We start from the raw sequence: 18,973 nt of genomic DNA, 5'->3' as shown, positions 1-18,973 counted from the left end.
GTCCATCCTCTGCCAACCTCCGCGTCCCCTGGTGCAGATCCCCTCCCCCGACCCTCCAGTGGAGGAGAGTGGGAGTCACTTCTGGACCCCAGTCTTATGTTTTCTGCTAATCTTTACTGAGCACCTACTGTGTGCAGGGCAGGAATTCCCTTGATGTCCCAGTGCTTCCTGAGACCCCGACTCTTTATGTGTCCACTCTTCTCATGATGGTTTGAGTATGGACTCAGTGGAGAAGGCATCTGTTCAAATTCATGCAGATTTCTGGGCTGAGTATAAATTGGAGTGGGAGGTATCTCCCGGTCATCTTACTTCACCTTCCTCATTATGAAAATGAGGTTATAGAGACTTCAGGGAATGTTATGCCATTGAACAGTATGTTTTAATGTTATATACCTTAAAAAGCGTTGACTTATTGAATCATTTGGAATGTCACAGAAGTAAACATTTACTGAGTGGGATTGACATAAGCACAGACAGTTTCAACTATAAGATCTAGATCAGAGGGAACTCCAGTGTGAACAGGAAGATACCTGAGGACTCCAAGGCAGAGAGCTCTGGAACTCTAGTACGACTATAGCCTTCTGGCTCTGTTCTCTGCCAAGCCATGTGACTGTGCCTGGCAGTTCTCTTGGGCCTGTACTACCTCCTGGGCTTGTACCTGGAGAGGCAGTTGGTGAGCCACCTCTGGGACAAGTTCGTCTACATCACGGGCTGTGACTCGGGCTTTGGGAAACTGCTGGCCAGGCAGCTGCACATGCGAGGCTTGAGAGTTCTGGCTGCATGTCTGATGGAGCAGGGGGCCAAGCAGCTGATGGGCCAGACGTCAGACAGGCTGGAGACAGTGATCCTGGACGTCACCAAGACAGAGAGCATCGCTGCAGCCACCGAGTGGCTGAAGGAGCATTGGGGGCAGAGATACCACCCAGATTTCTTTTGTGTTTATTTACTGAGAAGACTCCCCAAATGTTTTGATTTTCAAAACCTTGATGTTGCCTTGGAATTGATGCAGGTTGTTTCAAAGCTTGTTCCCTGATGTCCAATGTAACCCTGTTCTCTAAATTCTCCTACCCTGGGTTTTCAAGTGTGTCTTTCTCAACCAGCTTGCGGAAAGTGATTATTCGTGGTTTTTTTTTTCTTTTTGGTATTTCTTTTCTTTTTTCATTCATTTCCCTTTTCCTTTCTTTTCTCTAGTTTTCCCTTCATTTCTGTTTCTTATCATACCTCTCTACCTGTTTCTGTCTCTATCCTATATGATATTTGTGAACAGCGCTTTATTTTCCCAAACTCTGTCTATGCACTTAATAAAGATGGGTTTATTGCCTACTGAGTGCCAGGCACTGAGGAGCAGAGAAATGAGAAGGACCATCTCTGCCTTCCAATAGCTCAAAGAATATCCAAACCCTGACACCCTACAGACACCACGCCCACATTTCCTCTCCTGAACTCTTCTCCCTTAGACCTTGTGGCACATTGTTGTTGACTCAATTAAAAAACTCAGTTGGAAGGTGATTTGGAACCACAGCTGGGTCCTCACTCATGGGCCCAGCATAGTGCTGCCCTCTCACCCTCACTGTTCCCAGGTCTCTGGGGCCTGGTGAATAACGCCGGCATCTCAATACCCACAGCACCCAACGAGTGGCTGACCAAAGAGGACTCCATGAAGTTACTGGATGTGAACCTGTTGGGGGTGATCAAGGTGACCCTGAGTCTGCTGTCCCTAGTTTGGAAGGCGAGGGGCCATGTGGTCAATGTCTTCAGCGTCATGGGCCTGTTGAGTCTTTTGGGTGGGGGCTACTGCATGTCCAAGTATGGTGTGGAGGCCTTCTCAGACTCCCTCAGGTATTGGCCTGGCACAGAGGCCCTCCCTTGTTCCTCCTGCTTCTGTGCTTCTTGTGGTGGTGGGGGGGGACTTTTATAGGGGGTTCCTTTCTTCACAGACCTAGAGGCCCTTCCTTCCAGCCCCTCTCTCTGCCTAGGTCTTTCATTGGGAAGCACCCTTCTAAGTTTTGGGTGTCAGGATGGGCCCCAGTACTAGAGAGTTTGCTTCAGTCTATCCCTGCCTTGGATGAGGGCCCACAATCAGAAAGTATCTGAAGCAGAATTGGAACCTGGATTATTTGGCCACAGAGCCCATGTCCATAACCCCTGTGATATTCAACTTCAGGGAGCCCTTGAGTTGGGGGCAGAACATTTGGCTCAAATCAACAGATACTTCTTGGGCACTTCTGTGAGTGTTCAATAAATGTGTTTGGGTTCAAGAAGATTTGGTCCTTTACCTAAAAAGTCTGACAGCTGAGAAAGGGATAAGAGATACAGAAATGCCATGGCTATCATTTTTGATGCTTGTGACTAAGTTAGCCATGGTAGCCTTGGCAGTCAGCAGAATGAGGGGCGGGTCCGGGAGATAAGGGTCTGAGCTGAGGATTGAAGAACTGAACTTGGGAACATGGCAACCTGGCAGAGTAAGGCAGGAAGGCTTTCTGGATGAGGGAATAGTGTCAGCCTAGGCCCAGGGTGAGTAATTGTTGACGGCCTATGCTGTGGGGTCCACCAGGGGCAGGCGGGCATGGGTGGGCTTATGGAGGAATGTGGGCCCTGGGCAGGTTGGGGACCATCTTGCTGTTGGCAATGGAACCCCATGGAAGGGATTTAATCAGGGGAGCTAAAATAGTCAAAGCAGCCTCTAGAGAACCCACTGGCTACAGAGCAGAGAATGGCTCTGAATGTTGGGGAGCTGAGATCACAGGCAGGGAGATGCTCCTTAGAGTACAGTTACAATAACCCAGCTGACAGATGGCCAGGTTGTTGGCTAGAGCAGGAGAGGGGAGGGAGGGGACTGAGGAGTATGGAGGAAGTAAAATGGGCAAACCCTGGTGACTGAATACATGTGAGGGGAATAGGAGGAGATACCATATAAGTGGTGCCCTACAGCACAGTTGGTAGGATTTAGAGCTGATAAGCCCATATATGTAAACTCTTTAGAAAAATATTCAAACTCTATGCAGAAGCAATACCATCTTCATGAGTTTTCTACCCCTGGCTGCTGCACTTCACAACTCCTCAAGTTTTCAAGCTTATTCCACCCCAATCTGTGTTGAGATTTTATTGTTTTTTGTTTGTCTCCTGAGGTTCTGAATGTCTTGTCCCTCTGCCTCTTGGCCTTGAGAAGGGAGCTCTCCTACTTTGGGGTAAAGGTGGCTATGATCAAGCCCGGTTACTTCAAGACCATCATGAGTAACCCTGAGATGTTTTCTGGGGCTTCCAGGAGGCATGGATTGGGCCATCCCAGAGGTCAAGGAACTCTATGGGAAGACATTCCTGGCCTCATGTGAGTGAGCTATGGACCTTGGGGAGAGAAGCAAACCCTTGTCTGGAAGCCTGGGTCCATCATTAGCACCTCCTCCAGTCTCAGGTCCATCCTTCAGGCTCTGACTCACCCACACAGTTGGCACATGAGCTCCATCCCCAGGATCCCATGTGGTCAACTGGTGACCTAAGGAAAGGACCCAGGCTTGGTAAACCTGGGAACCACTGTCTCATCTGAACCCCTTGTTATTTTGGGAGGAAACTGAAGCCAGAGAGGATAGACACCTGTGGACTCATGGCAAACTGACTTTAGAGCAGCCGGTTTTCATGTGTTTAGATTTCTAGTGTTTATAGAAAGATCCAATTTATGTATTGGATATTCTCAGAAGTAGAGCCAGAGGTCGCTTAGTGTGGAACAGTTGTTCCTGGGGTAAGAATTTGGGCGCTTCTTGGAGAATTTGAATGGATTAGTTTGGGACATGGGTTTGTGGGGGTGGGGCGGGGGGGCAGGATTTCTTAGAATGTTTCTTCCCATATCAGAGCTGTGAATTGGAAAGGAGGGATATGGAAGTATATAAGGAAACTTTCTCATCTTGAACAGACATCAAAATAACAGAAAATATTTTGAAAAAATGCAAGTTGAATCTCTGTCCTTGGTCATGAACTGCGTGGACGTGATCTGACCACCTGCAACCCACACACCTGATGACACTCACCTGACGATACTCACCTGACTGGGATGTCAAGCTCATCTACTTCCCAAGAGCTACATACCTTCCTTCCTGATGGATGCCATGGTCTACTGGAGCTCCTCAAGGGCCAGTGTCCCGTGAAGTCAAGATTGGGGTGTATGGGAGGTCTAGGTGGGTTGCTGTGTGAGGGATGATGCTTCAAGAGGAGGGAAAAAAGGTGGAGGGAGGGAGCTCTCCAGTCTCTAAGGTCATGTAACTCATCCTCCTCCTCATCTCTGCTCCAGGCTTCTTCTGAGGCTCTGGGGATATTAGGAAGAAAGGACCAAGTTTTGCAGCTGAGGAACAGGGATCCAATAGCACACATCTGTGCCCTGGTCCTTGAGCAGCCTCTCAAGGCTCTGAGGCTCATGGCCCTCCTGCCACCCTGAGGAATCTGCACGGTTTGGAGGGTGTGAGCTGCTGGGAGGGGGCTCAGGCCCACCTGCTCTGCCTCTGGTCATCTCCTCAGAGTGTGCCTTTGTTTCCTCATCCCACAGGATGGAAATGGCCTGGAGGAGGCAAAGGGTCCTCTCTCCACTGAAAATACCTGTGAGCAGGGGTTGGGGATGCACAAGGCAACCACCAGCCTGACCGATCAGCCTCATGTGCCAGCTGAATAGGAAGGCCACTAATCAGAGTGGGCAGCATTCTCAGTCCTAGGAGAAGAGCCCTCTGTGTGGTCCTGCAGCCCTCCCAACCCCCATTCCATGGCCTGCAATTTTCTGATGTTGGGAGTTTGAGTCCAGGGAAGTGCTGCTTGAGCCAGCAGTCAGCAGACAGGCCCATGAGATGGTGAGTCAGGCCCAGGCCTGCGCTGGGACAGTTCCAAGTCATTCTTTTTCAGGTCTAGAGACAAACCCCTGGATCTCACCAACTGGGACTGTCTGAAGAATTGGGACACTCCTGGGTCTGCTCAGCCCTTGAGTGACATTGTCTGACTTCTTCCAGCCAAGAGGTGGACAGACTTCTGAGATGCCTCCCAGATCCACTGTAGGCAGTGCTGTGTCTTGGGGTGGGTATGATGTAGGTGAGGTTCGCCTCCACCTCCCACCTCCTACCTCCATACCCTGCAGGCTTTGGGTCTGCTCCCCAGGGCTGGGTCCATGAACTGACCCCCACCCCCACTACCCCCACCACCCTTGGTATAGAATGGCCAGACTCTCTGAGATTTGTGGTGACATTCTGGAGCTGACTAACCTTGGTAGATAGATAGCATAGAGCAGAGAGACGCATCCTTGTCCCTTCACTCTAGAGAACTTTGTGGCCCCATTTCTGTGTCAGACCCTCTAGACGGGGAAGGTGTAGGCAGTTGGTCCCAGGTCCCTCAGGATGAGCCTGGGCTCTTTTCTCAGGCCTATCCTGAGAAATGGTGACCCTAGAGGTTTATCCAAAGAACCACCACAAACTCCAGCATAATTCTGTCCCCATATTTTATGCAGCCCTGGGCATGGCCCCTCACTACTCATACCTCTGTCTCATATCCTTGCTTCCTTTTCTTTACTGGCTTCCCTTCTACCTTTCTGTGTGTTCTTTGCCCCATTACCTGGAATCTCTCCCTTCCCTCCAAGTCCTGACCCTGAGAGTTTTCTAAGTCCCTGACCCCAGTCCTCTGCTCTTCCCATATGTCATCCCCTCTCAGGGCCAAGGACTTGGCCCCAGGCCCAGGGAATTCATGGGCCATCTTCATCATCTAGCTGGACCTCAGTCTCAATGATGCTTATCATCTAGCTCGGCCTCAGTCTCAGTAATGCTCATATCAGAACTCTTTGTTCTCCTGCCTTCTCTCCTTATGCCCAAAGTGTCTCCTCCTGACTTTTCTTGACACCTGTGGTTCTACCTGTTATCAGAATCATTTTGACTCCTGGCCTCCCTTCCCTCTACGCTTTCCATTAGCCACTGTGTCAGTTGACTTTACAGTCCCTTCCTTTCACTGACATCACCCCCCCTTCAGGCTCCTCAGCTCAGCCTAGCGTGTATCTGGTCCTGGGGGTAGACGAAAAATGCTCACTGGGGGCCCTGCCCGGGGGAGCTTATGTGTCCTTGGTCCTTGACTCCCTCCATTTGCCTGGTTGCTGGGTGAAGGGGGTGCTGGGCCTGCTTGGAGTGCAGTGGGGACTCCTCATTGGTGACCTGAGCATCACCTCCCCAGGACCCAGGCCCTGAGCCCCTCAGGGGTTTCTGCTTTCTGGGAGCTGGAGCCTCACATAACCAATTTCCCTTAATTGGGGGCCTGCTGCCTCTGACCTCAGGACAGTGGAGGCACATCCACCCTGGGGCAGACCCTTTATTTCTCATCATCTCTCGTAATGGAGACTCACCTAAGGACAGAGAATTCCAAAGAGCTGATAACCTGGAATTCATTTCTCTTGGGGTTTGGAGGGCACAAAACCAGTTTTGTTTGTTTTGCATTAGTGAATTTGTCTTAATTTTTCGACCGAAAATAACGTTACATTTCTTCACATGCCCGCATTCATGACAAATGATTTTGATCCCTGGGCTGGAAGTGGGGGATTTCCAGGAGGGTCCTCTGGGCTGAGTCCTTCTTCCTTCTTTCCTCTGCTCAGACCACCCAGGTGAGCCACTTCTCAGCACTAACATCCCCACTGTGGTTTTTCCCATCCTTGGCATCTTCATCCATTAGGGCTGGGGGAGAGAGAGAGGGAGCCACCAGGGCTGTCTGAAGTGACAAAGCTTCATGTTGAACTTGAATTTCTTGCATCTAGGCAAATTGGCATGGTGATCCATCCACCTATACAAGTTATAGAGTGTCTCACCCAGGGGCTGTGCATCTGTCACTGGCAGCAGAAGGGAGGAGAGCTCTTCTCAACAGGCTCCAGCAGACTGGGGCTCAGAGGACCATCCTCTCCTGCTATCTCCTGAGCCCAATTCTTCTTGGCCATCACCTCTCCCCTCCACTATGGCGGCTATCATGGACCTCTCCTTTATGTACTTTTATGTTCAAGAACTGCAATCTGGTCCGCAACCTCTCGGACAAGTACGTCTTCATCATGGGCTGTGATTCGGGATTTGGGAAACTCCTGGCCATGCAGCTGGTTGATCAGGGCATGCAGGTGCTGGCTGCTTGCTTCACTGAGGAGGGGGCCCAGAAGCTTCAGCAGGATACCTCCTACCAGCTGCAGACCACCTTATTAGATGTCACCAAGACTGAGAGCATCAAAGCAGCAGCCCAGTGTGTGAGGGACCAAGTGGGCGAGCAAGGTGGGATGAATTGCATTCTTTGGCTTTCTCAGTTTATCCTTCTTTTTCTCTCTTTCTCCCACAGGTATCTGAGAGTTATCAGGGACCCTGTTGTTCAGATGGGATGGGAGAGGTGATGTAGAGAAAGGGGCCGGGCCTGTAGCTCAGTGGGATCGGGCCTGTAGCTCAGTGGGATTGGACCTGTTGCAGGGTTTGGACTGTCCACATGAAGAGGTGATTTCCCAAGGAAGTTTTCTTTCCCAGAAACTCAGAGGGTTAGCAGGGTTTGGGGGAGGTTGCACTAGAAGTTCAGGGAGGGAATATGCATTCCGTCTGTCCAAATGTGTAAAGATAGAGTTGCCTCACTGGGACTTTGGTAGTCCTAACTATCAGCTCCTGTAAAAATGTGAGCACATTTCTTGTTGGGATCAGGCTGGGGGAGGAGAGAGGGAACATGAGGTTGGACTCCCTGAGTGGGGACATTTGTTCTCCTTGACTGTGTCAGGCTAGACTGCAGGATGGGGAGAGAGATCTCTCCTCTTCCACATATCATGATGGATACCGGGTTGACCTAAGGGTAAGTGCCTATGTCAGGGTGGCTGCTCTTATTGGGAAAGGAGGCTGTGGGCTAGGGATGGACTAGGGCTGAATGGGGACCCAGCCAGGGATCTTCCCACACACAAGATGACGGTGTAGGAATGGAGGAACCGGGTGGCTCAGTTGTAGAAGGAGCAGCCTGGGGGAAGTCCTGACTCCTGAGGGAACTAATCTGGGGTCTGTGCACACGAGTCAGGGCAGGAGAGCTCTGGGGCCCAGGAGGGGCAGACAATAACTCTTGCTTTATTTTCCTCCTTGGCATTTACCACTATCCAACATTCAATATATTTTACTTATTTTTCTTATTTATTTTCTATTTCTCCTGCTAGAATAAAGCTTCTAGTGGGGGAGGTGTTTTTTCCTTTTATTTATTATATATCCTTAGTGCTTAGAACAGTGTCTGGCATCTTAAGGTGCTCAATAAATATTTGTCAAATGAACTAAGTTATGAATAATTCAGCAAGAGTCAGTTTCTTTCTTCAACAGGGTGCCTCTGCCCAGTGCCCTACATTCAGCTTTGAGCCACTTGTGTTAATGACTCACTGGGTATATTAGTTTCCTATTGCTGCTGTAATAAATGCACACAAAGTCAGTGGCTTAAAAGAGCACAAATTTATTATCTTATAGTTCTGGAAGTCAGAAGTCCAAAATGAGTCTCACTGGACTAAAATCAAAGTGTTAACAGAGCTCTAGGGAAGATTGCATTTCACTGCCTTTTCCAGCTTCTAAAGGCCGCCTGCATTCCTTGGCTCATGACCTTCGTCATCTTCAAGGCCAGCAAGGTTGGGCTGAGTCCTTTTCAGGCTGCCATATCTCTGTTTTTTTGTTTTTTTTTTTGCGGTACGCAGGCCTCTCACTGTTGTGGCCTCTCCCATTGCGGAGCACAGGCTCCGGACGTGCAGGCCCAGCGGCCATGGCTCACGGGCCCAGCCGCTCCACGGCATGTGGGATCTTCCCAGACCGGGGCACGAACCCGCGTCCCCTGCATCAGCAGGCGGATTCTCAACCACTGTGCCACCAGGGAAGCCCCAGGCTGCCATATCTCTGGTTCTCTGTCTTCTGGCTCCCTCTCCACTTAGAAGGACCTTTGTGATTATATTGGGCTTGCCAAGCTAATCCACAATAATTTCCCCATTTTAAGGTCAGTTAAGCAATTTAAATTTCATCTGCTACCTTAATTCCTCTTTCCCATTTAATCTACCATATTCACAGGTTCCAGGGATTAGTATGCGGACATCTCCGGGGAGCCATTGGGCAACATCTTTGGTCTAAGAAGCACTGGGAAATGGGAGGAAGGGATACCAGCATGCTTTCTTTTTGCCCCTCAGAGTCTCTGGACATGACAAGTTGGCATGACCCTAAAGCTGTTCACACTGCTTTGAAAGTTCTCTAGCTCTTTTTGCAGAAAAAAAAAAAAAAATTAAGGTTGTCCTGGTTTGCCAGCAGTCAAAGTTATTTACCAGGGATGATCAGAGGTAGCAGCGAGTGTGTGTCTCTTCTCCACAGGCAGAGACCACTCGGGTTTTACAGTCTTTGGGTCTCAGGAGCTCATTTCTTCCACTGTAAGACAAAAGAGTCTCCCCTAGCTGGGAAGGCTCTGAGTCCTGCCAGCCAGTTGGTCTCCTGGGGTCTCTACTTGGAGGAAGGCAGGAAGATAGGATGGGGACACAGCTTGTGTGGGGACCCCAGGCCTAGGGGAAGGGGTGAACCATGATTGTTGTTTACATCCAGACCTGCCCATGTGTGTGTGGAAGAGTATCTTGAGGCTACAGAGGCCAAGGTGGGGCAGTGAGATAAGAGGAGGGAAAGGGAAGGAACCCCAAGCCCCTTCCCCAAGTGGAATTTTACTTGGAACCTCAATATGTAAGACAAATGAAAATTGAAGTTCTCCTGCATCTCCCTTCCTTATCAGGTTCTGGGGTTCAGCCTGAAAGCTCTCAGGACTGCAAACCACAGGCTGGAAACAACTGTCCTAATCCAGTCAACAATGAACCTGAGGCCCAGGGAAAGGAATTGACTTGTCCAAGGCTGGAGGTAGAACCAGGACTAGAACTTGAGGCTCTTCAAGCCTGGCCCCTGCAGAGCTGAATGACAATACCTAGCAATATTTCTCTCCATTTATACCAACTCAATTTAAATATCTCAAAGGGAGCCCTTTTTACATTCTTCCAAAATTATTTTATTTAAATGTCTTCTGTATTTGTTTATAAGTCTTATTTATTTCTTCTCTGGTTTCTGAGATCATTGAGGAATAAGACCATGTTTTGTTCATTTAATGTCTCTAGCACCTTCCTCTGTAACTGACAGATGCATGAAATGAATGAATGCATGAATGGATGAATGAATGAATGAATGAATGAACAGAGTAATTTTGGTAATGCGTGAAATGGAGTTGGTTTCTTACACTCAGGTGAACAGAGAGGGGGAAGCATGATGGGGGAAGGAATTGAAACATTAATTTATTGGTATGAAAATGAGGTCTCTTCTCCCAGAGCCAATAGCTTAGATGCTATTAGCTAAAGCCTTGATTGTAGCTGGTACAGTGTCCAGCTAGCTGGCAGACTGTGTGAATCAGAAAAACTGCCCCTTTAGGGAAAACCCATTAATAAAAGGCCCATGTTCCTTTGGGCTGTCATAGCTCCCCACCCCACGCTGCCAGACTGGCTGTCTTGTGCCTTGTGACATGCTCAACCATCCTCAGCAACCCTGAGCTGGGGGGTCGTGGACCCTGGTGCTTTTCCAGAGACACTGCTGATTTTTGTCTGGTTCTCCTTCCCTCCACTGCGCCCCCAGGCCTCTGAGCCCTGGTGAACAACGTTGGTGTAGGCCTGCCCAATGGTCCCAATGAATGGCTGACCAAGGAAGACTCTGTGAAGGTGATCAACGTGAACCTGGTGGGACTGATCGAAGTGACTCTCCATATGCTGCCCATGGTCAAGAAAGCCCGGGGCAGGGTCGTCAACATGTCCAGCTCTGGTGGCCGTGTGGCTATCATTGGTGGCGGCTACTGCGTCTCTAAGTTTGGCGTCGAGGCCTTCTCTGACAGCATCAGGTGACTGGGCCCAGGTGCCAAACCACTCAGGGTAGGAGTTCTGGGGGTTTCACCTCAGGAAGAGAGGGCTGGGTGGGGGCACCCTGTGGGCAGGGGAGGTCTGGAGAGAAGATGCTAAAATAGTAGCAGGAGGAAGGTTAGACCTCCAAGGGCCTTCCTCAGGGACCCAGAGAAGAGGGATGAGAAGAGGTGGGGTGGTGATGAGCAGCCTTCCCTCGAGCCGTCTCAGAATAAGCAACACGCTGCTTGGGCCTGTGCGAGTAGGAGGGAGAGTGCCCCAAGCAGACAGAGAGGTCTGGGGGCAGGTTTGCTGTGGGCAACCCTCCGAGAAGGATGCAAGCCTTGCGTAGATCCCTTCAGTCCTTTGCCACCTAGGCGTTGGGGGTGGGGCTGAGTGGGAGGGACCTGGTCAGAGCAAGGCTTTGGTCTAGATTCCTCCCGGCTAGGCTGGCCTAATGTGAATTGTCCAGAGACAGGCTTGGGAAAGGACTTATTTGCATGAAAGCAGTGCTGGGCCTGGTGCAGGGGTGGGGGGCACACCTTCAGGTTCCTGATCTCTGGAGATCAGCTCCTCTAGAGGTGTCAGAGGTGACTTTCCCTGATGATCCTTTGTCATCGTGGAGTCCCAGACTGAGTCCAGCTCTTCTTTCCCAGGCGTGAGCTCCACTACTTCGGGGTGAAAGTCAGCATCATGGAGCCGGGGAACTACCGGACATCCATTCTGGGCAAGAAGGACCTGGAGGGCATGGAGAAGAGCATGTGCAAGCTGTGGGAGCGGCTTCCTCAGGAGACCCGCGAGAGCTGTGGAGAGGAGTACTTCCATATCTGTGAGTTCCCCAGGAGAGAAAGGGATCTCTGAGAGGGATGGAAAGGTCTTGGGGGTCACTGACCCACTTTCATTTTACAGATGATGGGATGGAGGCTCAGAGGGGTTATGAGCCCAAGGCCACACAGCTGGTGGCAGAGCTGGGATTTGAGAACTGCTGGGGGAGTGACAAAACCATAGCTGCGGGGAGATGGGGGTGTTAGGAGAGATGCTGCCCACCCACCCCTGGCACCTGCCTTCCCCCCAAACATCCGTATGCAGATGAATCAGGTGAAAATGCACTGCCATGAGTACAGAGAAGTTATTAAGAGCACAGCTACTTGAGCCAGACTGCCTGGGTTTGAAGCCTGGCTCTGCCACTGACAGGCTAGGAGGAGACTTTGAGAATGTTACCTAGTCGCCTTAAGCCTCAGTCTTCTCATCTATAAAATGGAGTTAATGATAGTGCCTACCTCACAGGGCTGCTGTGAGGACTAGTATCTGTGAAGCATCTCTCATGCACTAAGTGCCTGTCAATTCAGTAAAGAGGAAAATCACACGAATGTTTAAAAGGAAGGAGCTCTGGGAGCTCTCTTTCTCCCTGGCCTAAGGGTCTCCTGTGAATCTCAGGTGTTTCTGGAGCGTAGAGGAGGGACATCACAGCTGTTTACTATTTTGTCCCAAACTCACAGTTTGGGGAATTCTTCCAGTTTGAGGGATGCACAGAGACCCCACCATTGGGGAACAAGAGGAGGGGTGGCCTGCAGGTGCAGCAGAGGAGGGATTGGCCAAAAGACCTGGTGGAGTACCTCGTGGTAGGAGAGAGAGGCCTACTCTGAGGACCAGGAGGCCCCACATTCACTCAGAGCATCTAATCCCAAAGCCAAGCCAGTTGGTTTCAGGAGAGGATCATCCACAAGATTTCCTGCTTCTCTCCATTTCTCCCCTCCAAGTGCCTGGAGGGGGAACAGCCCCTCAGGGCCACCCTTGGAGCTGCCCTTGTGTGGGACAGAAAGGTGGGGCTGGCATTTTGCTGGCTCAGGAGGTTCCCTTGGTCCAGAGTGAAGCAGCCGGCTCTCAGCCCCGTCTTGCTCCATTTGGGCCTCAGTGCCCTAGTCATATATTTCCCTAACCCAGATTTTTTCCCCTCTCTTTTACTTGACTTCCATGAACATCCCTGAGAGGCACTTTCCTGTTGTGGTTAAGCTCTTAGACTCTGAAACTAGGCTGCCTGAGTGTAAATTTCATCTCTCCTGCTTGCCTTGGGCCAGTTACTCAGTTTTCTCATCTGTAATGGGTTATAAAAATTAAATGAGTTAATATATAAAAAGTGCTTAGAATATTATCTGCTTCCTGGTAGGAACAATCTGATTTAAAAGTTTGTTGTTTTTATCTATTACCAGTGTAATAGAGAAAAAGAGCATGGCCTCCTTTTCTCTATTACACTGGTACGTGCGAGCTGTAAGTTCTTGTGTTGCAAAGAGATATTCTTAACTAGCAATCATCCAAAATCCAAAGTGATGAATTTTAAACATATACCCAGAAACTCTGAATGGGCTAAATATAATCACTCAATCAAATTAATGGCAGGTATCTAACTGTCTGGGGGGCAGGGGTGGTTATTTTAGTGACATGCTCTCCTGGACCACATACATCCACAGAGTAAAAAGCCAAGACACCATAACTTAAAAACCATAACAGCCATTTATTCACTTAATGCACATTTTATTGAGAGCCTACCACATGCCAGGCACGGGGTAGGGCCGGGGGTGAGAGTGGACAAAGCAGCAGGGCACACAGCTGGCTGCCTGCAGCTTAAGGCCCAGTGGAGGAGATAGATCTTAATAACAACACACACATTTAGTGACAAATGTGGATAATTACCATGGGGAGAAACACAAAGCCATGAAAAAAAAATAGGGTTGGGAGTGGGGCCCCAGTTTAGATTATGGTGTAGGGAGGGCTTCTCTGAGTTGACTTTGGGGAAGAATAAGTTAGGCATTGTTGGAAAGTGGATAGGCAAGAAAGTTTTTTCAGGAAGGCCCTGAGGCAGGAAACTCTTTAGAGGAATTTTAAAGATACCAGAGGGTGGGGAGCAGTGCCGGGGAGCAGAAAAGACCCAGGATAAATTAGAGCATCAAAGCACACTGAGGATTAAGGATGTGACCTGATTTGTGATTGGGAAAGACTGCTGTGGTTGCTGCAGTATTCCAGGCTAGACATGTCGGTGGTTTGGGCTACAGAGAAGTGGAGGAGATGGGAAGAAGTTGATAGATGCCCGGTGTGTATTAGACCTCCTGGTACTGGGAGGGAGAGAAAGCCATCCAGGACGAGTGCTAGGTTTAGTTCAAGAAAACTGATGGGTGGAGGCATCATTCATTCATTGATTTAGGGAAAAGTCAGGGAGAAATATTTGGAGAAGTATTCCTTGGGGAAAGTAATCTTTCAGTTCTGGACATATTAGAATTCTGTGAGGAGGAAAAAAAGAGTCCTGAGGATCAGTTAGGGCTTTCTCAGTTACAAGTGACAGAAAATCCAACCCAATTCATTTAAGCAGAAAAGGAATTTCTTGACGCTTCTTACTAAAAAGTATAAGGATATGGGCTTCAGGCACTGCCTGATCCAGTCCGCAAATGATGTTCTTAGGACCTGCTTTCACCCTATTTCTTTTTTTTTTTCCAGTACTTATAGATTTATTCAGGCCTGTGAGAGGTCTTAAAGTAACCAGGAATTGCAATAAATATTTGAACAGAGGGCTGGATGTTTCAAATGCTAAATAAATCGATAGAATTAGAGTTAATACACCAGCTGTGCTAATCCATGTGACTGCCCTTTGTCTTGTGCTCACTCAGCTGACACTTGTCCTTTACAATCCAGCCGTGGTAAACCCTTCACTAGCTGAGGAAAAGCTCTATTTTCATTTCAAATCACCCTATTTCTTGGCTCTGCTTCTTCTGTACTGGCTTCAGGCTTACAGCTCCCTCCCCTGTTGGTGGGGTCACATGGCTGCAGCATCTCCTCATCTTCTCCCAGGATAGTCCTTTCCAGTAGCTCCCCCAAACGGTCTACTCTGACTTGGTGGGCCAATGATGGCAGGAACAGAGGGAATTGCAGGATGTATTCAACCCTGAGCCCATCACTGTGCCCTGGGAAATGTGAAGCTCTGATTGGCTCAGGCTGGGTCATGCACTCTACCTAGACCAAAGGACTCAGAATGGAAGAGGCATGGATTCCCAGAGAGAAATCTGTAGCTGTTGCTATAAACAAGGGGAATAGCTGTTTGGGGGTTGGGGGGAGGATAACATATATTCCCTGTGAGTTTCCCCTAAAACTCTCCGTTAGCAAAGAATGATCCAAATTATTTATGGGGTCACTATGAGGCTGGTGTGAAACACAGATTCAGCCAGCATCTGGAAACCTCACAAAGGCGTTTTCTAAGTAGCTCGATGCAGGCAGAAGCTGTAGAGTCTTCAGTGAGGTCCATAAAAGAATGTGTAGAAAGGCGAACTTCCTCTGAAAACCACTGTTGAAGAGCTGATGTCCTTCAGAAGAAAAGTAAGGGTTGGGTTATAAAATACTATAGGCTGATTCATCTGTAGTTCTCTCCATGATTTCAGAGGAAAATTTTTACGCAGGCATTTGACTACTTTTAGATTAAAAATTTTCCGAGTGGTCATACTCTAATTTTTACTTCAGTTTTACTAGTGTTTACTGGGATGCACAGATGAGACAAAATCTCTAGGAATCTAGAAGGGGAGGTCTGAAAGCAAGTATAACGCCACACAAATTGTGCAACAATGGACATGCATACAAAATAAAGCAACAACTGAGCCTGCGCATCTGGAGCTTGTGCTCCGCAACAGGAGAGGCTGCGACAGTGAGAGACCCGTGCACCGCGTTGAAGAGTGGCCCCCGCTCACCGCAACTGGAGAAAGCCCTCGCACAGAAACGAAGACCCAACACAGCCATAAATAAATAAACAAACAAACAAACAGACAAACAAAATGACATAAATTATAAAAACAAAGCAACAGTACAGGGACTTAATTCTGTTGTCACAAAAGCCTTCACAGAGGTGACCATTGGTGTCCTAGTGAGTTTTGAAGAATAAATAGGAGTTCACCAAAAGGGAAAAAGATGGCAAATGTTTCACAGAGGGAGGAGCACGAGCAACACTTTGGAGACCTGACATAGCACTTGTGTGCTTTCGAAGGTGGTGTGGATGCAAGGTATAGATGACAGTAGTCCCTCTAACCGTGTTACCCAACTCTCTAAACTTCAGTCTCTCCACGATAAAGTATTATAATTCCTCTCTCGTGGGTTGTTAGGAGAGTTAAACAAGAATGTAAAGTACTCAGCTCAGCCATATGATAAGGGCTCAACAATCTTAGCCATCGTTGTTATGACTAGTCTGGCTTGAGTGTAAAGTGTAAAGAGGTGGGGATGGGGATGAAGCCAGGAGACATTATGAGTCGGATAGTAGAAGACTTTGATGGCTCCAATAAGAAGTGTGGCTCTAAAAACAAACAAACAAACAAAAAAAAGAAGTGTGACTCTCATCCTGAAGGACTTTGGAGAGCCTTTTATTAAATGGCTCTGAAATGACCTGATCAGATTTGTGTGCCAGGCACCACTTCCTCCTGAGTCCTTGTGGCGCTCAGTGAAGTATGAGTCCCACTGAGCTGCCCCCTTCCCAGAGTCCTGGGGTGAGGGTGCAGATCAGGGTTCCCTAAGCGTACCGTGTGGCTTGTCTCCTATCTGTGTTGTAAGCTACAGCAGACTTGGACCCATCTCCACACCCGTGTGTACGATGCTAACGGAACAGCCCCTCACATTTGCTAGAACATTACAGGTCTGTACCGGTCTGTGCCTTAGCTCATTTGAGCCCCATAATGACCTTATGACCAAAGCAAAGGCAGTGTTACTATTTTTTAATAACATCTTTTCCCTGCATGCTTTTGTAGAAAATTTGGAAACTCTAGGAAGTCCACAGGAGGAAATAAAACCCTCCGGCGACTAGGAATTTCACTAGACAAACAGTATTTTTCCTTATTTCCTTCCAATTTTTCTGTGCACTTATATTCACCTGTTTTCTATCCTCTTTCCTCCACTGTCTACCCTGCTATTATTCATCTTTATTATTCTCTAGGGCAGGTATTATTATCCCCATTTTACAGATGATGATAGTTTAAGCTCAAAGTCACACAACTAATAAGTGGCAGAACTGGACACAGTTCTTCTCATTGCTAGTCGAATGCAATAGTAGGAATTCAGTTCACAACTATTGAATTTGTGAAGAGAAATAAGATTATTTATAGGGTGTTTGTTTAAGGGGCAACCTGGAGCTTGTGAGATCTGCCTGAAATGTTAGATCAGTGGTCTGGTGAAAAAGGAGCTTGGATGGAATTCAGAAGAAACAATTTTTAATGAAGAATAATGGAGCCTTTGATTTTTCCCCCTCTTGTACCCTCAAACAGATACTGACAAGTTAAAGAACACGATGTAGCTGGCAGAGCCAAGGATCAGTGAGGTCACTAACAGCATGGAGCCTGCTATTGTTTCCAGGAACCCCCGCATCCACTACAACCCTGGCCTGGATGTCAAACTCCTCTACCTCCCCTTGGCTAAGTTTCCCACCCCTGTGACAGATTTCATCCTGAGGCGGTACCTTCCAAGGCCAGCAGACAGTGTCTGAGCTGGGGAAGCCCAAGGGGTGGTCAGTGGAGTGTATGGAGGAGGGGGGCGGGAGAAGGCACAGTAGGGTCACATGAGGGGGTATCAGATGTTCTGGGGACACTTGGCTTGGCTGACACCCTACCTGCTGTTGGTGAATTTATGGATAACTTCTAACAGAAGGTGAATGCCTCTTCCCACTCACTGGGGCCTCACAGAAACCTGAGGTGGCCTTTACAGGTTCAAAGACCTGCAGCCTGGCCCCAAGAACATCTGTCACCCAATCAGGATATGGCTTTTTCTTGACCTGGAGGAGTCAAGGAGAGGAAAACTAGTTCCTGCTGAATCATGAGCCTCCCTCAGTTATCACCACCACTGGGAAATTGTGTAGGATAATGTAGCCCACAGGAGAACTCAACCACTTTCCTCTTGTGTCCCTAAATATGCATTAACCTTATTCACATAAACCATTATTTGAAGTATGTAGTAGGACAAACAGGGAGTGCAAGATTATATCACGCAAAAGTTTATCATAGTATTTTCTCTCTCTTTTATGGATTTCTGTATTCATAGGTGATTGGGACTCACATAAAGTAACATTCATTTGTTTAATCACCATTGATTAATTCTTCAAATATTACCTGAGTGCCTACTATAGACAAGGTACTGTGTAGGTGCTGGAAGCATACAAATATGATTAAATCATGGTCTTGGTTTTTCACTCTTTATTTTGTGGGGTTTTTTTGTGTTTTAGCACAATATCTAGTAGCAGAGACAGGATAGCGATAGAAGAAACAGAAATCAGAAAATCAAATTTTTGGAGCTACGAGGAACACTAGAGTTTATCTAATTCAGTAGTTCCCCAACTTGGCTGTATATCATAATCACCTGGTTAATTAAAATACAGATTCCTGGGCCTTGGTGTTAGAAAATCTGATTCATTAGGCTTGGGTGGGGCCCAGAAATCTGTATTTGTAAAAAGGACCTAGATGATTCTGATGCATCTGGGCACTTGGAAACTGCTGATAGTTCCATAGGAGTAACTAATGCTCAGAGGAGGAAGTGACTTATGGGAGGTCCCCTAGCATCATAGCCTTGACAGAACTCAGGTGTTTAGATTCCCAGACTAGGATTTTAGTTACAGGAGAATAAATTCCCGAAATTAGTAACGTTGTCAAAAAAGTCATGAAATGATGGGCTTCCCTGGTGGCGCAGTGGTTGAGAGTCTGCCTGCCGATGCAGGGGACACGAGTTCGTGTCCCGGTCCGGGAAGATCCCACATGCCGTGGAGCGGCTGGGCCCGTGAGCCATGGCCGCTGAGCCTGCACGTCCGGAGCCTATGCTCCGCAACGGGAGAGGCCACAACAGTGAGAGACCCGCATACCGCAAAAAATAAAAAAATTAAAAAATAAAGTTAGAAATAATGTCCCTCTCTAAATGTGAGGTGAGTCATTTTAGAAGTAACCCTACCCAAGAAATGGTTTGCTAGTGTCACGCTGAAGTGTCATGAGAAACTCCTGAGTTTTATTTGGGCGAGACAGGTCCCCAAGAAAGCAAGCCTGACATGTGATGTGTGTACATTACATGCATGCACTTACACTGCAACAAGTG

The 18,973-nt window shown here is 48.2% G+C and overlaps 2 protein-coding genes across 2 annotated transcripts; both read left to right on the top strand.

Annotated features, from left to right (window-relative positions):
- Window positions 1-613: 613 nt before the first annotated feature.
- Window positions 614-6,200, top strand: LOC307060444 (retinol dehydrogenase 16-like; the record flags this gene model as incomplete). Its single annotated transcript, XM_079714955.1, has 4 exons — window positions 614-935; window positions 1,581-1,839; window positions 3,167-3,234; window positions 5,989-6,200. Coding segments are annotated over 4 exons (861 nt in total), but the record flags the coding sequence as incomplete, so codon positions are not given.
- Window positions 6,201-6,906: 706 nt separating this feature from the next.
- On the top strand, window positions 6,907-17,384 carry SDR9C7 (short chain dehydrogenase/reductase family 9C member 7; the record flags this gene model as incomplete). Its single annotated transcript, XM_079715931.1, is given in 7 exon segments — window positions 6,907-6,993; window positions 6,995-7,256; window positions 10,626-10,630; window positions 10,634-10,884; window positions 11,539-11,711; window positions 17,167-17,192; window positions 17,196-17,384. Coding segments are annotated over 7 exon segments (945 nt in total). The 5' UTR covers window positions 6,907-6,954.
- Window positions 17,385-18,973: the final 1,589 nt, after the last annotated feature.

This window comes from Hyperoodon ampullatus, assembly GCF_949752795.1.
Source record: "Hyperoodon ampullatus genome assembly, chromosome: 11".
Taxonomy (NCBI): Eukaryota; Metazoa; Chordata; class Mammalia; order Artiodactyla; family Ziphiidae; genus Hyperoodon; species Hyperoodon ampullatus.
Note: the sequence above shows the minus strand (reverse complement) of the source record. Positions and strands in the feature narration are given on the sequence as shown.